Source organism: Tachypleus tridentatus, chromosome 2, assembly GCF_004210375.1.
Source record: "Tachypleus tridentatus isolate NWPU-2018 chromosome 2, ASM421037v1, whole genome shotgun sequence".
NCBI lineage: Eukaryota > Metazoa > Arthropoda > Merostomata > Xiphosura > Limulidae > Tachypleus > Tachypleus tridentatus.
The window spans coordinates 91,836,702-91,859,097 of NC_134826.1; the positions used below are offsets into that span (position 1 = coordinate 91,836,702).

The 22,396-nt window shown below is 34.1% G+C and overlaps 1 protein-coding gene across 1 annotated transcript in view; it reads left to right on the forward strand.

Annotated features, from left to right (window-relative positions):
- Window positions 1-22,396, forward strand: part of LOC143244527 (matrix metalloproteinase-25-like) — a 77,346-nt gene that overhangs the window by 43,397 nt on the left and 11,553 nt on the right. Inside the window, exons 4-6 of the mRNA XM_076489370.1 lie at window positions 18,691-18,852; window positions 19,743-19,999; window positions 21,166-21,310. Coding sequence (XP_076345485.1) covers window positions 18,691-18,852; window positions 19,743-19,999; window positions 21,166-21,310 — 564 coding nt within the window. The remainder of the gene's footprint in view (window positions 1-18,690; window positions 18,853-19,742; window positions 20,000-21,165; window positions 21,311-22,396) is intronic.

A 22,396-nucleotide genomic window follows, 5' to 3' on the forward strand; every position in this document is an offset into this window, starting at 1 on the left:
TTTAACATAATATATTGTACTTAAGGCCTATCATGACACTAAAATAAAAACCGAGTACAGAAATTTATAGCACAAGTTTCACTGTTTCTGTATTAAAATGTTTTGTTTAAAAGTAACCCATGTTATTAAAACCTATGTTTTTGGTTTAAGGAAGCAATGAGAGCTGAAATTAGAACAAATATTACCATTAGAATGTGCTGAGTAAAGTTTCAAATAGCATTAAGATTACTGCGCACGCGTCATTATTTCTACGCATTTCTTCTTGCTAGAATGATGCTAATTGCTTATACATTTATTGAATAGTGCTTATGAACAACTTTTTATATTGTACAGAGTAACCTTCGTTTTAAATTATTTTTACTTGTTCCCGTTTCATTATGCTAAGATGTATAAACACATACACTGTTTCTCTGCGTGAAATTCTATAAGGCACAGAGAAAACTATCGTTATTAATATCATCACTCACTTGTTAATAATATTTCTTTTTGGATCATTTATTAATTAAGATATCTTGTTTGTCGTTTCTTAGTGATAATATATTTTTGGTTAATTTTTAGTAAGAATATTTTATCATCAGATCATTTGTTAATTATAACATTTTCATGGTCACATTTTATTAAGTATATTTCCATTTAAACAGTTTTTAATTACAATATCTTGTTGGCCACTTGTTAGTGAAAATATTTCATTTTGTATTGTATTGTGATCAGAATATATTTTTGTCTCTTAGTGACAATATTTCATTTTGTATCGTATTGTGATCAGAATATATTTTTGTCTCTTAGTGACAATATTTCCTTTTGACCATATTTTTAAAAACTAGAATACCCTGTTTGTTAGTTCTTAGTAAGAAGAGTTCATTTTGGATCAATTTTTAAATTCCAATATCATGTTGGTAATTTCTTAGTAAAGACTTCACAAGTTTGCGTTTTTTCCTTGTAAACATTTTAGCCTTTTTCTTTGATATGTCTGAGTACAAATGGTGATGTTTTTTGTTATTTTTAGCATTATTTGTTGGGTTTTTTTAAGCAAAGGCCACACAATTGACAAGCGACCAATAACACTATAGATTGCAGTTCGATACCCAGAGTAGACGCAGCACAAATAACTCATGGTATAGTTTTGCGCTTAACAACAACAAAAGGGTAACGTATGAATGAACGCCATTATGTCATCTCCATAAAAATATTACAAAAACAAACTAGTGAAAAATTGTTTGTTTTTTGAATTTCGCGCAAAGCAAGTCGAGGGCTATCTGCGCTAGCCGTCCCTATTTTAGCAGTGAAAGATTAGAGGAAAGGTAGCTAGTCATCACCACCCACCGCCAACTCTTGGGCTTCTCTTTTACCATCGAATAGTGGGATTGACCGTCATAGTATAATGCCCCCACGCCTGAAAGGGAGAGCATGTTTGGTGTGACGGGGACGCAAACCCGTGACTCTCAGATTACGAGTCGCACTCCTTAACCCACCTGGTCATGCCGGGTCGGAAAATTACTATTATTTTAAACAACATATTGTCGTCTCCCTCTTTTGATTGAACAAATTGTTTTTATTTTTATTTAAATAATTTAACTTTATTTAAATATATGTTATGCTTTAGTTACATGATGAAACATCCTATAACACCTATAAATTTGTCTAAATTAACCATAAAACCTTAAAGTTCAAAATACCATAAAGTTCTAAACTAAGATATCTTAAAAAACAAGTGATTTTAAAACTAATTTTTTATTTCTTTTCGTTTAAAAATAGCTGCGCGTTCTTATCGCAAAGTCACATCAGGCTTTCTGCTATATGCTTGATCGAATGTTTTTCTTATTAATTTATATCAGTTGTAGAAGCTATATTGTTTATTTCTGTTAATCTAGTATTCAAAACCTTTGGCATGCATTAATCTACTTTTACTTACTACCAGGCAGGTCTTTAGCATGCATTTGACTTGAACAACATGATTGCTATGTTGAGTCGCCATTATCTAGTCAAAATTAAAACTTTTGTATATCTATTAACCGTACTAGAAATACTGCGCCAAACACATTTCTATTAACAAAAGTTTTGAGATTATTATTCAAAAACTATTTATTTTCATGTTTATTTATTATTAATAAATTTTATTCACCGTTGAGAGAGTGGTTCAACACATAATTGAGGAGACTGTTTTTCCTTTGTTGTTGTTGTTTTTGTTTTCCATGGATGGAACACTCTAACTTTAATAAAAATCAGTTGCGTTTCTTAGATGGGAACACGACTGACTCTGGCCGCATTCCTTTAGTTTCACTGCACACTTTTAGTGTATTGGCTGTTTGTTGAAGGTATTAGATAAATATCATTCCGCGGTGCATGCTCAAGTGATTATAGTAAGCCTGATGCGGAAGAATAGTTCTCATTATTTCACAGAAATATGAAATAAAACAGATAAGCAAACAAGCTAAGTGCACGAGCGTTTAAATATATCATCATAGATAAATATACCAAAACAGTGACTCTGGAGATCTGTACAATATAATCCAGTGCAAGCTGGTTGTAATATAGTTTCTGTGATAAATACACGAATAAATACGAAATGAAGACAGTATTATATATATATTTAAACCACTACAGTAGAAAATAGATTCTGACACTTTGCTAATTAAATTATCTCATGTCTAGAAGGTATAGAAGAGAAAGAACTGAATTTAATTTATTACTTTGTGTACATATATATATAATTCACTACAGTAGAATAAAAATTCTTATCTCTTCCTAGTTAAAAACATTCTATGCCTCGACGGCAAATAGGAGCCGGTGCTACACGCTGAATTCTGGTTTCAGTGGTAAAATAGCATTATAAACCTTCAAGCTCACCGCTGAGACATCGACAGCGGAACACATTCCCGTAACTATTAATAAATGGGAAAGAGCGGGAATAAAGAATTACGTTAACGATTCAGTTAGAAGGCAGTGTTCGGTTAAAATTTCTAGAAATGAACAATCTCGTTTATAGACAGTCTCTGGTTAGATATTGTCGAAATGGACAACCTAGTTTACAGTTAATGTTTGTTTAGCAGTTATCAAATTAGACAACCTTGTCTGTATATAGTGTTTGGATATAAATTGTAAAATAGGACAACGTAATTTATAGATAGTATTCGGTTAGAAGTTGTAAGAATGGACAACCTATTTTGTAGGTGGTGTTCGTATACAAACTGTAGGAATGGGCAGCTTGATTAACAGGCAGTTTGAATTTAGAATTTCTTCGAAAAAGCTGTTGCTGTTGGTGTACAGGTATGTTAGGTATAGTAGAGTAAACTAAACTAAAAGGTTTAAAGTCTGGTTTATTGTATATAATGTCTTGGAAGTTTTGTTCAAAGATGAGTGTTTCTTGTTTCCTAAATAATAATAAGAAACATATTATAATAACTCTGTTTACAAACCGTATAAAAGTATTAACTAAAACCTGTTTTTGGAAAGAATGTGGTTTTCCAGCTGAATAACTTGTTTTTCGCGAAACATGACACTTGTCCGGTGCGTCGGTGTGTGTACACATATCCAAGTGCGAATATTATGTTTATTGCATAAAGATAAATGATGTGCCTCCCAGTGTCACAGTGGTACTACTGCGGACTGGGTTTCGATACCCGTGGTTGGCAGAGCAGAGATAGCCCTTTGTGCACCCTTGTGCTTAATAACAAACAAACAAAAAAGACAGACGACGTACTCGGGTTCCGTTCTCTGTCTTTACTTATTAGCAAACAGAATGAATTAACATAAAATCTCATTCTTTCTTCAAAACAACTCCGTATTTACAGATTCGCATTTCGTCTGTAAATATAATGTGCATATTCAACATGTCTACTGAATTATTGTGTGTTTGAGAAAAGGCATTACCATAAGTTGGTACACAAAACTTGAAACATAATCAGATATTGGTGATTATCATGTGCAAGATGACCTCTGCGATATAATCACTGTACATTAGTGATAAGCATGTCTCAGATACAGTCGTTTTTGGTGATTAGAGCATGTGTGACATGAACTCTCAACAAAGTCACTTTGCGTTGGTGTTTAGCATGCGCGATGTGGCATCTATAGGGCACAGTTACTTTTATACTGGGTAGTTTAACGAAGTTGTGGTAAGTAATTAGTTGTTTCATTTATTTTCTTTTTCGCACAATCTTTGAAAATACAAGCAGATTCAAGTGACAAACAGAATATGCAACTTTAATGTTCAACAGTCATGATTTCCGGAGACCGTAACCTTATCTAGCGTGACGATCTGCAACTAGTACGACCTCGCTTTTTCCCTGCCTCCTTTTCATGGCCTTGTACCAACTCGTTTTTACACTCCTACAAACTTCATACTAAAATTACGACAATGTTTACATCCAAGCGACTCGGATCGCTCCAATTTCAAAAACTAAAACCAAGCAGACATTTTCTGACGCAGTGTACTTATATGTTACTCAGTAATTATATCGTCATTAACCATAAAATTAACCAAATATAGACACAGCCGGAAACATCACTAATAGTGAAGATACTCAACCGATAAATCATTATATTCTAATCGTTGTAGGTTTTATTTTCTTTCTTGTATAACTAGTAAGTTTATTTTATATAATTAGCTTGCTCATATTACGTTATAGTTGTGATTCGTAGAGTTTTCTTACTTTTGATCAGTAGCTACTGGTTAACGCATTAATCTCACTCATGTCCAAGTCAGCTTACTTGCACACTGCTCCATATCCTCGAGCTAGGCCAGGCATGGCCAGGTGTTTAGGGCACTCGGCTCATAATCTGAGAGTCGCGAGTTCGAAACCCCGTCCCACCAAATATGCTCGCCCCTTCAGTTGTGGGAGCGTTATAATGTGGCGGTGAGTGGTGGTGACTGGCTCCCTTCTTACATTTCTAAAGTAGGGACAGCTAGCGAAGATAACCCTCGTGCAGCTTTGCGCAAAAATTCAAAACAAACAAATATCCTCGAGCTAATTTAAAATCATTATGTATTATGTGGTTTTGTGGCTAAACTTTTAAAAGCTCTAGTCTACGTTTTTATAAGATTAAAGTTTCTGTTATTCTTAAGCACAATGGGTTTGGTATTGTTGTTGTTATGCGCAAAGCTACACTGTGGGCTGTCTGTGGTCTGTTCACCGTGGGGAATCAAACCCCATATTTTAATTTTATAAATCACTAACCTACCGTTGAACACAGATAAAAGAAAATATTACATATTACGCCAGTTTGATTATATGTTACCTCTGCTTTAAACTCTACAAAAAACATTGAGGTGTGGGGTTACTCAATACGGAAATAATATGGCAAGATTCAAACGTTTCAAAAAGTACTATTCAAGACAAATAGCAGTGCAGGTAGGAGTATGAAAAATGCTGCCTCACAAACAGTAGTGAATGGACAGCACCCATCTTTCTAAAAAAAAAATAGGAGTGTGGTGTCTCACCGAGAATCCAGCAGTGGTTCTGTCAAATACAATCCTTGCCAAACCGATAGTTTCAAAACCGCAACGTGATCAAGAGATTAAAAAAAAAACATCGCTTTGTAGCCTCATTTTAGGTTTTGACAAACCAGTGGATCTGAAAGTAAAATGTTGGTTTGGTAAGAGCGCTTACTCATTTAAACATGGTAGTACTCCAATCATGGTAAATCGACGCAGTGAACCTGAGATTTTTGTTGTTCATGCCCAGTTACCTCCAAAAATAATAATCACGATATTCAAATTAGGGCCGTGAGTGCGTTCTAAAAGTGACTGTCAATTCCCACTAGCAATTCACATAAAACTATCTTTACTTCTTTGTTTGTAGATTAGCACAAAGCCGCGCAATAGGTTATCTGTGTTGTGCCCTCCACGGGTATCAAAACTAATAGCTCGGATTACTTTGCATGGCTCTGTTGGATTTTATCATTTAAAACTAATACCAAAATTTAATATTACGATGCACAGTTATTGTGAAATATTTTATTGTTAAATTCAATACATGTGTTCTACTCATCCAGTTGTATTTCTCAATTAATAGTTTCAGTATTGCAGAGCTATGTGGTGATAAACGCAGAAATAACCAAAATGTTTCTTATCTGTGGATGAAAATATATATATGTATATGATTTATGACGTCATTATAAGCTAAAGAATGGATAAAGGATACTAGTTAAAACAAGTACACTAAAAAACCTGGTGGCAGATATCTTTATTGTAATTTCAGCTCTGTATTACGTTTGATATAACACAGAAATGAATCGCCCCGCGCAATGTTAAAAGGTTTGAGCCCCCCTCACCCCTTTGTTAAACTGTGTAGATTCTTTGACAAATATGAATAAAAAAATTAACATAGAAGGTAGGCGGACAGGAGTCCTGTTTCCTGGGGGCGGTCCTGAAGAAAGGTCGCTAAACAACAATCCTAATTGTTACATTACCCAAACATTAAACGTTCGGAAACTTACTATCGGGCGGACACTAAAATGCCTTCTCTGTTTGACCTCTGCCGGTGACCTGAATATTGTTGTATCGTATTAGTAGCTGAAATGGATGTACAACAGTCAATTTTACTACACGTTGAACACGATACGGCAACCATTTTACAGAGGGCGTTTAAAATGTCCATAAGTCATGGGGAAGAAAAGCTTTTAGGCAAGAGTACTTATAATGTTACCATAATGTTACATGTAATCTGTTATACCCATAAGTTATACTCTTTTAATATCAATTATAATGTTATATATGCCGTGATATACACTCAGATTATACCATTTGTAGTTCACGTTATAGTAGTATTATAACGTATTCTGTAGGTTATACACCACCGTATTGGAACAATTATTTATTTTGCTAGAGATTTACCTTTAGAATTGTTTCGCAGTTAATTTATTAGTGATTAATATTTATATTTAGTAATATATACACTAAGAAGAAAATCAGTAATGTGTTTTTCGAACATAAATATGTCGCTTACTATTTCACAAGCTATATTTTTCAAACTTTATCTAGTCTAAGGAAGTGTAAATAACAAATATTTACGTCTTTTTAATGATTATATTGCATATTTATTTTCATCAAAGGTGAAAATGAAATTACAAGCTGTTACGTAGAGACCTAATACAGTAAAACCTGTCTAAGGCGGAATCACACGGGACCGAGTAAAAGTTCCGGCTTAGACAGTGAACATGCATCTCCTCACTTATATATAATTTTTGAACGGAATGTTATACTTGCTTGACTCAAGGGAAGTAAGACGTTTGTGAATAAAGTTATTATACTGTTTACGCTATATCTATCAGAATAAGAACAAAAATAGACATTCAAAATATACATGAGTACACAAAATCTTAATCAAATTTATTTGAAGAAAGTGTCCAATTTCAACTGTTTCGTTTTTTTAATGGGCTTTCTCATGCACTTAAAAGAGAACACCAGTTCTACAGCCTTTTTATGAAGTTCATTTTCCCCCTTCATTTTTGCATAAAATTTTATAGCGTTAATATAACTTAACACTTGTGATGAAGTAGGAATTTCTATTTCCTCACTATCTTTTCCATTTTGTTCATCTTCTGAATCTCTCACACTGTTACCATCTTGCGATTCTATTATAAATTTTAAATCAAATTCATCAGTTTCTGTTAAAACATACTTGTCAACGTTCACAAAACTTTCCGTGTTCACAGAATCATCTGCATCAATCTTCTCAATCACAGTTTGGATTTCACTAGAATCGTCGTAACAAACAACTTCTCCACAGTTTCTGCCATTATCAAGAATAAATCCACAATTTCAAAAGCACTTTATTACGCATTCATCTTTTACGCATTTGATTGAATGACTTAAAAATGCAATTGCATCTGACACGTCAGTTTTCATGGTCATTTCAGATGCTCTCTTACAGTCGTCCATGTTTGCAGTAATATGCTGAAGCATCAATTTTCTGGATTTCTATTTTATACACTGTATAATTCCATTATCTAGTGGCTGTATTTTTTTGTATTTATCCGTTTTGTTTTATATACACATACATATAAATAGGTATATACACACTAGTATCCTGCACCCCGCTAGTACAGCGGTAAGTCTACGGATTTACAACGCTAAAATCAAGGGTTCGATTTCCCCTCGTGGGCTCAGCAGATAGTCCCATGTGGCTTTGTTGTAAGAAAACACACACACACTCTAGTATCCTATTTGGTACAAGAAAAGAATCATTGGGACCTTAGACAGAACAGTTAAGTAAAAGAACTAGAACATTAAGTTTTGTCATTTTCTCCGTATGTTGCCTTACATAGATGGAAATTCATTGAAATAGTAAAATTTTCATTTTCTTCATAAACACGTATTTTTCGATTTAGGCGGCTTAATAAGTACAATAAGTTTTAGTTTTTCTCAGTTAATACTGTGAAATAGTCATTGTTAATATTCAGATATTTTAAAGGTGGTTTTAAACGAACATTTTTTACTTTGTTTCATCACAATCCCCACTGTTAAGTACAGCTGTACTTAATGGTGATGAGTTATTTACTTCGTACATGATCAGACTATGTGAAAAGCGACGCTAAAGAAAGCGTTTTTACAGTCGCGATTTTGTTTACAAGACTGTGGCCGTTTTACAACTGTATATAGTTGTCAATATTGTTAACCCTTCGGCCATTGGCATTCTTCTAAGATTACAAACACGTAGGTGGAAAGAGAACACGAAAACTCAAGGGCACGTTTATGGTCATGAACATAAAGAGCGAGGTTAGTGGCGACAACCAGACACAGAACATGTGGCCAACTTGGCAAAAATGGAAGCCAGCTGGAAGCAGAAGAGGCCCAGTTAGACCCCTCACCGATTTCTAGATCCTGGTTAGTGTGCTTTCGCTCTCTGGCTAAGCAGTTTGATTTGCTTAGGTCTTTAAAAGAGCCCTGTTGCAAGAATAAGGGTTTATTTCCTAGCATTCAACGATTTTGTAAAAAAAAAAAAAAAAAAAAAAGTTTTGTGTTTCATAATAATTGCAGTCGTTGAACTATTGTTAACTATCTCCCACGTGTACGTTACTTCGAACGAATGTTAATTTCAATTACTATTATGCGAATGCAGAGATACTTGTCATGAGTGATATTTTAAGTAACTTTGAAGTATGTGATTACTTTTTTTAGATAATCGTTTACATACCTACGGGCACGCTGGGAAGTGTTTTGCTATTTAACATGGAACTGAGGGCATTCTAGGAGGTGACATCGGCATCCTGTAGAAAAACTTAAGTACTTAGTTATTTTTACTCGACTAAGGAGTGTTAAACGTTCTATTCTTGTATCATTCGTATGTTTTGAAATAGATTAGTTAGTGGAGAAAGAACAAGGAAAGTATGGAAATGCGATATACATGTTGTGAAAGTATGGGTGTGTTCTTATAGCAAAACCACATCAAGCTGTCTCCTGTGCCCGCCGAGGGGAATCGAACCCGTGACTTTAGTGTTGTGAATCCAGAGGCATACCACTGACCAACCGTGGGACAGTTATTAATAAAACACGTGAAATTAAAAGTGTGGTTGTAATAAGAATAGATGTGAACAGATTATTTAGTACATTTATATATATGTATTATATACAGAGTAGAAAGAAAAGTGGATCTCTTCATACATTAGAGCAGTGTTTTAGTATATAAAATAAATGATGTGTAAAACCGAACAGATAAAATATCTAACCTTGGCTAAGCTTATCATATCTTTACTAGTAAATATTTCTGCAATCATATTGGATTAGTGTATATATTTCTTAATGACTCGTAATACTCATACCTGTATTATATTTTGTGTGTGTTTAAGACTACTTCTTATGTTTATAAACGTTCCAAATATGGGTTACAGATTGTATACAAACTCGCTCAAGTTACAGATTCCATAGAGAACACGTTTGTGTGTTTTCATATAGCAAAGCCCATCGGGCTATCTGCTGAATCCACCAAGGGGAATCGAACCCCTAATTTTAGCGTTGTAAATCCGTAGATTTACCGCTGTACTATCGGTGGGCCCATAGAGAACAATGAAATAGTTCATGATTTATAAGGCATGAACAGGTCTTACAGAACAGTGGCTGTTGCCACATACATGAATTACAAATAATTAACAACTTCCAGTCGAATAGGGAAGCAGATTTCCTAACTTGCGGGTTCTTTGTAGTTGCATGATAATAGTATTCTGACATAATTCAGGTTTATATTATCTAAAGGTGTTGAGGATCTTTGTATATCTTTTAGATGTGGATCTCTATGCTAATTTGTTATATCTGCTGAAAGACAAAAATGAATAATGTACTATTTTTGACCCAATTTTTATATTAGCATAGCCCCTTTAATTACATTAGTTAAACCTCCTACGTTTTTTCTTAAAGGCTTTGGTACACATGTTTCTTTTTGCAGACAACATTTTTCTCATCATCCTTATTTTTTAAAGGGGCTAAAAGTTTGTAACCTAAATGGATTAACCATAGGATTGTTTTTAAACCTTTCTCCTTAAATAATGAAAGTACTGCATTTCGTGCTCAAGTGGCGAAGAAGATCCTGTCTAAACTTGGCGTGTACACAAATTACATTTAAATCCTGTTTCAATTCGTTAAAAAAATGATTTGTATAAATTTCTTAAATAACAAGCAAGAGCTCTTACTTTCTTATGTACATTTCTTTCTAATACTTTATAAACTTCGGTTTATAATGTGTTACGCAAAATTGAATGTAGATTAAAACACAAGGTTATGATGTATATTCAACTCTAGAATGGAAGCTGTTTAGGCAACATTTTTAATATATTATACAGAAGTAAAGACAGTTAAATTCACGTTCCATTTCTTTATAAATCCATTCCAACATATTAACCATATTTTAAGAAGAAAATTTATGTTCATAAGACGCTAAATAATTTTAGAGGTTATCTTTGAGTTTTTATACCTCAGAAAAGGCGACTACTATTTTCTCAACCCAAACGAGCCGTTTTTGCATATATATTTCTCTACAAGTGGGTTTTCTCGGCATCACTGATTATAGTCGACACTGTTTAGAACAGTGGTTCTTAATCTTGCTGAAGGTACTGAACCCCGGAAGTTTCGTACTTGCATTCACTGAACCCTTCGTAATTGGGAAAATAAAATATGAATTTTTCAAATTCAAAACATAAGTAGATATTTTATTAGTGCACAAAATGAACCATGCATCAGTTGCATACAATATCACTGTGTTCAAAGAACAAAACCAACAAAACATGAATTACACACAAAAACATAACTCAATGAATATTTACTGCAAATCAATTTGACTTTTGCTATTACCTTTCAGAGACAAGTTCAGAAATGCGCGGCTTCACCTTGGCAAGTGCCACACTCATATCATTTACGCAACAAAGTCTGTTCCTTTTCTTCGTTTTTATGTCTACCGTCCTCGAAAAGGATTGCTCGTAAAGATACGTTGTAACAAACGGTATGAGTATCTCAAGGGCTTTCTTAGCAATAAGAGGGTACGCTACGATTTGGTAACACCAAAACGTTGAGAGCGTTGTTGTTCTGAAAAGTTGCTGTTGAACCTGGCTCTGCTGATGTTCAATGATTTCGTCGAGGTATTCATCATTGACATCTGCTGTCACAACACTAAACGCGAACGGCTGTCTCACCCATGCTGGATATGACTTTCTGGTGGGGAAGTAGACTTTGCGAGCTCATCTAATTGCATGGCAATTGCTTGCTTCAGTTACCCGGGTACAGAAATGTCGTCCAGCAGGGGAAATTTGCGAAGTTATCATTCTCTGTTCGTCGTTTCCATAACGGTAGCTTTTTTTGAAAAGCCTTCAGGTTTTCTTCCGCTTTGATGATGTTGACTTCATCACCCTGCATCTGTTGATTGAGAGCATTGAAGATATCGGCCATGTACACCAAAATGAGAATGAACTCAGATTTTTGAAGCATTCTGCATGAATTGGTGCTCTCGCAAAAACAGGGCTAATTCCACACGCGTGGCAAAAACACAATTCAGTACCTTTCCCCAGGAAAACCACCGAACGTTAGAATGGTACAGAAGTACCTCGAATTCAGAGCCCATTTCATTACACAGCTTTTTGAAGATGTGGTGCTTCAGGGCACTATTTCGCACAAAGTTCACACATTCCACTACAATTTTTAATACTTTTGCCAGTTTTTAAGACAAGGTTTTTGTTGTCAACGCATGTCTGTGCAGAACACAGTGCGTTACAATGATGTGTGTTGCATCGGCTTTCACCAGCGCACTAAAACCAGAGTTTCGTCCCAGCACGACTGAAGCTCCGTCCGAACAAACTACAGAAACCATATCCCACGAAAGATCATTGTCTCTGAAAAAGTCATCCACAAGTTTCTTCATGTCGGCTGCCTTAGTTGTTGTTGTAAGAGGCTTACAAAATAAAAAAATCTTCTTTTATCTCGTCGTTCTTCACATAGCGCACGAATACAACAAGCTGGCTTAGATTGGAAACGTTGGTAGTCTCGTCGAGTTGAAGGCTGAATTTTGCTGGGCTTGAAATCAGACCTGCAACTACTTGAGCCAAGATATCATCACTCATGTCATCTATTCTGCTGCTGATGGTGTCATTTGAAAGAGGAATTTGGGATAACTTATTTTCAGCAGCTTTTCCCAGCATGATATTCGCCATCTTCAACGCAGCTGGTTTTATGAGTGCTTCACCAATGGTGTGTGGTTTGTCCTGCTTAGCGATCAAGTACGCAACTTCATACGATGCTGTGAGGATCGGTTTATCGATGGGTACAAAGCCAAGAACAGGCAAAGTAGCCTCTACATCAAACCTGGCTCTCTTTACCTTGAATTCAGCAAGCCTTATGTTCTTGTATTTCCCATCTCCATGCAGCTTTAGGGAGTGTTCTCTTAGTTTTGCCGGTGCTAGACTAGAATTGCTCAACTTGGCATTGCAAATCATGCATTGAGGACGCTGACTCCCATCATGTTCCATTATACACATGAATCCATATTGTACGTATTCGTCCGACCACTTTCTGTTTTTGTTCGACATAGCTAATGTAAAGGGATTGAAAGATTAGGAAAAAATCACAAATGACGCACGATTATTACAGTCACAAGTCGACTGCTAAGCGCACAAAGTTCCATGCAGCACAGATATTAAGGCCAAGTGATGTGACGTGATCAGCTGCAGCCAATGATGGCCAAGTGCAACATGACGTCACGAATCATACGAGTGGGGTGAACGGAATGGACACACATACAGTGTGTGTGTCTCGACCTTCGCCGAAACCCTGAGACTGACTCACCGAACCCCTGAGGTTTGATTGAACCCAGGTTAAGAACTACTGGTTTAGAATAACAATAAATCATCAAATGAACTCCCACGCGTACGAACTACTCCTAAAAAAGGTAATGCGTCACGGTATTTTTTGTGTTAGTAAATACGTATAGAACGCAGCGCTACATGCAACATATCATATAAGCTGCCAACAATAGAAAATTAAGGTCACGTAGAAGAATCGGAAATATTTTATTTCCTAATAGAAAATTAATACAAATTGGTAACTCTTTCTCGAAAGAGAAAACTTCATGTATAAAAATAATCTCTTAACTTATATCTTAATGCAAAAATTCCATATAATCAGACCTAACTGTGTTATGCAGAAAAATCAGATATTGTACTACACGTTATTGTAAAAATTGGCTTTAGAAAATAATGCGGATAAAGGCAGTGTCATTCAAAAAATAATAATTACGTCATATTTCTAATATTTGACGAACTACTTTTGTCAACAGAACGGAAAAGTGTACAAAATGCTTGAATAACGATCTTTAATTATTTGATGTATAAAATAGATGGTAAATATATTGTTGTTTTGTTATACTAACAGAAAATTGCAATTTTAGCTTTGACTTTAGATAAACAGAATGTAAACGAAATACGCAGAAAAAGTATATATGAAGCTGTGGTCAGAGTTAACTTACTTAACACATGTATGCTTTACCTGACACTCTTCAGAAGAGGATTAGTGGCTTACACATTCATTTTTAGAATTGTTCAAGTTTCATCGTTGGCATCAACGTTGCTCAGTCATCTCAAGCTTAAGCAACAACACGTATTAAATCGAACCTCTGATTTTAGCGTTATAAATTCCGAATACTTACAACTGTCCCAGCGGGAGATATAAACCTCTTAACTTACCGCTGAACCACTGGGGAATATCAAAGCCAAACCTAGCAAGCAAATCAGTAGTTGCTTGTACATGGTTTCTGTCAGGTTCAATAAACACTTTAGCAAACGAATATAAACTTATAATGCCATATTCGGTAGTTTTTGCAACACTTTTTTTTGTGACCATAAAAATCCAGTTGACGTTGTAAAGAAGTGTTCTTCCCTTCTGTCGACCAATGCTCATTACCCTGGTGATGCCCATGACAATATCTTTAAAACCAAGATAATTTTGTTTGTGATGCGTGACCCTCTATAGAAACACTGAAAACTGTCATTTCAAGAATGCTGTCTTTCCTCTTTCGTATATTTGTAACATATTTTAAGGGGTGTATAAGTTGTGTACAGCTTAAACAAATAAAAACGTTCTGCTACTGGCAATTCATACATGTCATGTAGTCAAATCACTATTGACACTTTGCTATGAGCTTTGACCGTGATCAAAATAATTCCCTGTACGGTCATGTGACATCTAACTTCGTCATCAAATCTTCTAAGCATTTTATACCTTTTATTTAGTACAAATAATTTTACCTTTGCTTAATTCTTTTGATTGTTCTGTTTGTTTAGGATTAAGCACAAAGCTACACAATGGGCTATTGAAACCTGGTTTTTAGCAGTGCCACTGAAGGCTAATTCTTTTGAACCTATTATTATTATTATAACGTCTTCTAGCTAGTGTTCATTGGATAAATAAATGAAATAACGTTTTTAAGCATGAGGTTATAACAATTTTTCGTTAGTTTTTAAGTTTTCAGTGCTGACGGAAGAATGAGTTGATGTGGTTTGAATTCCACATTAAGCTGCACGAGGACTAGTCATCCCCAGTGGTGTAATGCTAAATAAAGAAGTGCATGATTACGTTTTGAAAATGTTACTATAATTATTATTTATTACGTTACCAGTACATAAAAAATGCATATTTCAGAAATAGTAGCTGCTGTAGATTGTAGTCATTTTTCTCTTATCTTGAACTTTAGAATTCCTGGACAACTTATTAACAGAATTTCCAAATTTGGTTCATACTGAGTTCCCTGAATTTGGCTACTCATGTTAGTGTATTAGTTGCTGAACGATGACACTTTAAGCCATTTGTATACATAGTTGTCTGATTTCCAGTTTTGTTTCAGAGGCCTCTAAACATGAGATTTGTCACATGATTGAGTAACAGCCTAGATCTCATTTCGATAATAATAAGGTTTGTGATTCTAAAGCTTTGTTCGTATTGTATTCGGAAGAACTGTGTGGGATGAGTTTTGAACATCAGATTAAAGGATTTAGATCTGATGGAATATGGCACTGACAGTTGTCTAGAAAGTCTCTGTATGTTGTGGATGTTTTTGAAGGTGGCAATATGAAACGTTCACATAGGGACCCTATTTCTTTTTCTCCAAAGCTTAGATTTATATCTATTGACTTTTAAGGTACAGAGCTCAGAAATTATATTTCGGGTAGAATTAGCAGTGCCTGACCATGACTTATTTGGTTCATCAGAAGAAGTTGGTGAAAATAACCATTATTTCATATTTTTTATGATACTGGTTAAAAGTTGACCATTATTGATATGATACTGGTTAAAATTTGACCATTATTGATTGAAACAGTTTTTTTGTTATCTGTCCGTGTTATATTCTTTCATTGCTCTTGCCGCCAAGTGGCACAGTGGAATGTCTCCGTACTTACATGGCTATAAAGCGGGTTTCGATACCCATGATGGGCAGAGCACAGATAGCCCATTGTGTAACTCCGTGCTTCATTCCAAACAAACAATCAATTAATTGCTTCTAAAACCCGTATGTTGCAACGAATTAACTTGTCTGTATAACCTATAGTAATATCTCTTTTCTAAAGTGATTAACAAGACTGAGTTATAATTATTAACTAAACCAAAACAGGTCATATTTATATTATTGGAAATTAAACATTTATTGGTTACTGTGTAACTATAGTTGAACAGGATGTTCATAACCACTAATACACTTTTAACGCTAAATCTAGGGTGGTAACTAACATCCAAATACCTAACACATTTATTGGGTCAAACTTTATATACAGCCATATGGTAAATATTTTCTCTCACTTGTATATAGCATTTTAGACAATGCTTGTGGTAATTACTGCACTGCAAACAAATCGATAAACCCTACCCAACTGTGTTTTTGAAATCAGGAAAGGTCTAATGCCAAGAGTGGCGATTCATTGCTTTATTTTCGAAAGGTTTCAACTTCAGCCACTAAGAGTAAAACAAACAAAGGAAATAAATGTGAAAATATTGGAAGTAGAAATTATCAGTAATTTTACTTTGTAATTTCGTTGTCTATACTGAAAAGTCCCGACGATACTATTCATTTTGTTTCTTTGGGTTTCTAAGTCAGTCGCTAACAACATAATAACTACAGAAAATAAATATGAAAAGGTGAAAAGTACAAGCTCTGACCGTAAGTTATTTGGAACTTCGTGAACAGTGCTGACAGAAGTACACATTTTATTTTTAATTTTTCAATATTTTCTTTCATTATACTTTGACTATTTACCAAGAATCTGGATGAAAGGACTGATGATTATTTCTTTCTAAAAGTGGGCGAAACTTCAGAAAGTTAGAAATTTGTAAGGCCAGATTCGTTTGGAACAGCGAGGGAAAGGCCTTACCCTTTTTTTTTTTTCGTCGGAACACAGGCCCGGCATGGCCAGGTAGTTAAGGCACTCGACTCGTAATCCGAGGGTCGCGGGTTCGAATCCCCGTCACACCAAACATGCTCTTAGACGTTATAATGTGACGGTCAATCCCACTATTGGTTGGTAAAGGTAGGAGTAGGAGTTGGCGGTGGGTGGTGATGACTAGCTGCCTTCCCTGTAGTCTTACACTGTTAAATTAGGGACGGTAAGAGCAGATAGCCGTAGCTTTACGCGAAATTCAAGACAAACCAAACCACCTATCGCGAACTGTTGGGCTACTCTTTTTACCAACAAATAGTAGGCTCGCTAGCAGAAGGACGAAAAGTGTTTTCAAAAAAGACGACAAACCCTTTTTCAAGTTTGTATTAATTAAACTGTAGAATTGAATTTGTGTGTTATTCGATTGCAAGAATATTGAAACGTTAGTGAGCATATTCACAACGATATTTGTGATTCACTCTTAAAAATAAAACAAAATGACGATGTGTTTGAAGCTAAGTATCAAATAGAAGGTCTGTTTGTTAAAAAAATTACTTCGCAAATTTTAGTAAATGGAATCTTGTAAAATAGGAAGTATTTTTCGACCATTGTTATCTGGCCTAATTTCTAAATCCTAATTATAACGAACAGCCGTTTTACTGTTTTACTGACTGATGCAACTTTTGGTCAATTAAGACGAAACAGAGTTAATTTTGAAAATAAGATTGCTTCAAAATGTTCAAAATGTCGTTACTAATAGCAAAGTTAGTTCTACGTGTTTCAAAAAACAATATTCATCAGTTACACTTAGAGGGGTGACGCATAGGGTGCAATTTAGTTTAGTATGTACAAAATAGCCAAGATTAATACAGAAACTTTGATATAGAGAGATAAGAATCAAAATTCAAATATTATTAACTGTTTAAGCAGAATCAAAGACAACGCAGTTAAAAAGCTTAAAATGCAGTTTAATAAAATGCACAAGTCTAACTACAAATAAAGTCATTTTTGCGGAAATTTAATTTGAAAAGGGAAACATAAACTAAAAAAATACAAGCAGTTTAGCCCCAGCCATCTTAAAAGTAATATATATATAGTAATCTAATCGCACATATATAACTTTACCAAAAATTATGGTAATTTTATTCTTTAACATCCTGGACCTAGCTTAAACCAGAGAATATTATCATTCTGTACTTAAAACATAAAATTTGTATTCTCCTGCTTCTATATTCTTAAATAGGGAAATTTCATTCTGTGCTTAAAACATACAATTTGTATTATCCTGCTTCTATATCCTTAAATAGGGAAATTTCATCCTTCTCACTATAGAGTAAAAAAAAACAACATATTTCTAATTTATGAAATATAAGCATATAGCATTAACTTTACTGTATAGTTTTACTGGGAAATAACTGATAATATTTTTTCAAGTTAACCTGTTGAATTCTGTAGATTAAAACAGTTCCATAAGTCATTATTTTTTACCTCTCTCATTTTTTTAAACAAATGTGATCAACTATATTGCTTTAAAATGATAAAGGGTATTTTTTATTGATGAAAAAATAGGTTTATTCCAGTGCCTAATCTGATAAATAAGTATTGAAAAAATGTATCAGTAGTCTTTAGAATCATAATAGTATTACAAAGATTATAAAGTGTATATTTGGTAGTATTCTTTTAAATGTTTATGAGGTAAACTGGCACTGAAATTTACAAGTCCTGTTGTAAATTCTATATTTTTGTGTTTTTTTATTACTGATAGGTACAAATGATGGAGAACTTAGTCTGATCTGTTATTACGTTACCTACAACAGTGGTAAAACTGTGATTTCTTGTTTTTTACAGATGAGCTCAATCTCTTCGGAGTAGCAGCACATGAGTTTGGACATTCACTTGGTTTGTCTCACAGCTCTGTCCAAGGATCTCTTATGTTCCCATACTACCAAGAAATAAAAGATAATTTTCAGTTGCCTTATGATGACATGATTGGTATACAGCAATTGTATGGTAAGTGAAAAACAAAAACAAAATGGAAGCCTATTCATTGTTAACACATTTGTACGTTAACTACCAACCATTATAAAATAAAACAGAAACTTATTGATTGCTTACTGAAATGATATGGTAGGTGGCAGTCATTATGATAGAAAATGAAACAGAAAATTGTATAGTGGGTGGCAGTTATTAAAATAAAATGATCATAAATATTGTTTGTACTTCATTTTATTTTAATAACTGCCACCCACCATATAATTTCAATAAACAACCAGTAGTAGGTTTCTGTTTTATTTTCTATCATAAACCAAGACAGTTGGCCTAATAAAATATTTTCACAAGTTAGAAGAATATATTGATGATAATTATGCTTACTCAAATATTCATTCCTATTTGTTGAGATGTAGTATAGTAAGATATCATAACCACTTTCTATTTAAAACCTTATAACATACTCATCTCTATAAAGGGTGCTCAGTTTGTAAGTATAAAGTTGTATGACATGTTTATATTAGATGACATATATCAGAAACATTGGGTGATTGAAACATGAAGCTCTAGTGAAATTAATCAATTCAATTGAATCTAAATAGGTTTTAACCATTAATACTGTTTTTAACTTTCAAAGTCTGACTGTGAGTTATTCTTAGACAAAATGATAGCTTTTGAACTAATAAAATGATGTAAACTTAAACTTTTCATTTCTTCAGTCTAATGATAGTAGGTTTAAGAGCTAACTGTTACCTTACTCATTTTTTGTTATTTTTATTGGGATTATCATATTGCTTTGTAAAATTCAATATATTGATGAATTTTACTTTTATGTGTCTTCATTTTAATATTACAGTTCAGGCTTATTCTCTTTAAAGATGTTGGAGAAGTTATAGTATCATTTGTTTCAGGTGCTAAGCTTCCAAAACCATGGCCAACAATGCCACCAATTACACAACCTCCTCCTAAAATTCCCCCACGAAAACCAGTAACTCCAAAAAAACCTGTTTGGCAACCACCAACCCAAAGACCTCCTCATCCTTCCACACCTATGCAAGAAGAACCCAAACCAACACTTCCTCCCAAGTCTGCAAAACCTGATGCTTGTGAAACAAGTATAGATGCAATTTCTATTATTCGCAATGAAATCTTCATTTTCAAAGACAAGGTAAGACAGGAAACACATACAACCATGTTTGTTTATTTTTATTTTTTTAAAAAGGAAAAAACACTTATGCATTATGTAAGAATACTGCATGATTTTAGAAAAGTTAATAAAACAATATCATTTTGTAAAGAACACTGCTTCATCTTATACATAATAAAATAAATAGTAATGATTTATGAATAATGCTCTTATGATTATGATAACATTTTATTAATCTTCTAATTATTAATAAAGTACAGGGTGTTTGGAAAGTCACTGTGCACTTATATATTTATTAACAGACAAAACTGCACAGTGACTTTCCGAACACCCTGTATTTCTTTGTAGAGAACAGTTCACAAAATAATTAGTAATTTTATTTTTTGTACATAAATTTACTAGTGTCATAGCTTTTAAATATAATTGGTTTATCCTGTTTTAATTCATATATATATATATATATATATATATATATACATCTGTATTAGCTAAGGATATTTTAATCATATTTATAGTAATGTGAAGGAAATAACATGGTTTTATTGCTCTTTCATTTTACATATATTCTCCTTTTATACATTAAAGACATGGGTGCAACCCATATGCAGTAATTGAAATATATAAAATGGTTGTGTAGTTTGAAATAAGTGAAAAACCTGAAGTAAATTAATAATATGATATAAATGAATGTGCAGTATATAATGATTAAACATATACGAATTTAATAAGAGTTGAAAGCCTAGGTGGCTCTCTGAAATCTGCTGGAGTCAACCTTCTACAAACTGTATATAGAAATATTTTTTCTATATTTAATCCAAATCTTTAAAGTATATCTTTAACCTATATAGCTTCCTCAGTGTTTCAAATTTCGCTAATGTCTAAAAACAAACTTAACTGTGTAAAATACATCTTCTACCATGCTTTAGATGAATATTACTCACTTAAGTATGAGATAAATACTTTAAAAAGTATTATTCCAACACATCTCAGTTGGAAGTTAACACTGACAAGTGTAATCACAGTTTTCTTTTTTTATGCATTAATATTAGTGCTTTCTTCAAAAATTATTGTTTTATATTTTAACACCAGTTTTTGACTAGAATGCTTTGTTGGTCACTTGAACAGAACTTGCACAAGGAGAAAATGTTAAAAACACCTACAGATAATTTCTTTTCTTTATCATACAGTATTTTTGGCGTATGAATGAAAAAGGTTCCAGTCAGTGGGCTGGTTACTATCCAGCAGAAATTGACAAGTTTTGGTTTGGAGGTTTTAAAAAAGTAGATGCTGTATATGAGCGGACCAATGATGCAAAAATTATGTTTTTTAGTGGTAAGTCTCTGTGTACAGTTCTTTTGTAAATAGGCATTTATATTGATTTAATGTTATAGTATTTAGATGTATTTGTAGGTTGGAGATCTTAGCTTGATTAATTTATAGAGAATGATGTACCAGTGAGGAATCACATTTGAAATGACCCCAAGTTGTTTCAAAGCATAAGAAAGAACAATGGGGAAAAAGTAATTCAGCTTATCTTTTCCACCCATTGACACAACTAATCTAAACCAGCACTTTACATTATCAGGAAGTAGCTCACTACCTCCCTAAACTGTTACACAGGAGCACAGAGAAGAACCAACATGGGTCCTGGTAAACATCCTTGCTGAGCCCTCTTTCTCTCTTTTTTTAACATTATTAAAGAACTTATTAAACGGAAGACTAAATTAGGACAGTAGTGAGCTCATAAATAAAGTAAAATCATAGCAGCAGCTGTTTTTTATCTCACAGTGTAAAAATGTGCTTTATGGTATAACCAGGTTTCATTCGTTCGGGCTCCTGTTGGTGGGCCTGCTGTTACAGACCATTTAAATGCAAGCACAGTGAAAAACCATTATGATTTACATATGTCTTTTGTTTTGTCTTTGTTTATATTATAGCAAAGCCACATCGGGCTATCTGCTGAGCCCATCGAGGGGAATCGAACCCTTGAGTTTAGAATTGTAAATCCGGAGACTTACCGCTGTACTAGCAGGAGGCAATTTACATATGAATATTGTATCAAGTTTTCATTTTGTGAAATATATCGACCAGCAAGGTGATTGTAACAAACCAGTAGTCGAGAAACACTAATCTAGACAGACCCCTTGGTGTGGATTCCTGTACGTGGTGAGGGAACCTCCCAGGGAAGGTTCTGCTCTTTCAGTTTACCTCCTCTGGGATCTAAACATCCATCCACATGTTTGTCATGCATGGTGTCCCGTGAATTGGAGGAGAGGATACTGATGGTTGAGGGGTCCAACCCTAACACACCACTTTGGCCTTGAATTCCTGTAGACAGGCAGCCTTGGGGTGACCCCTTGGGTCATTCGGCTGGTTCACACAAGATAGGGTCCACCAAGTACCAGTGTTGGATGTTTT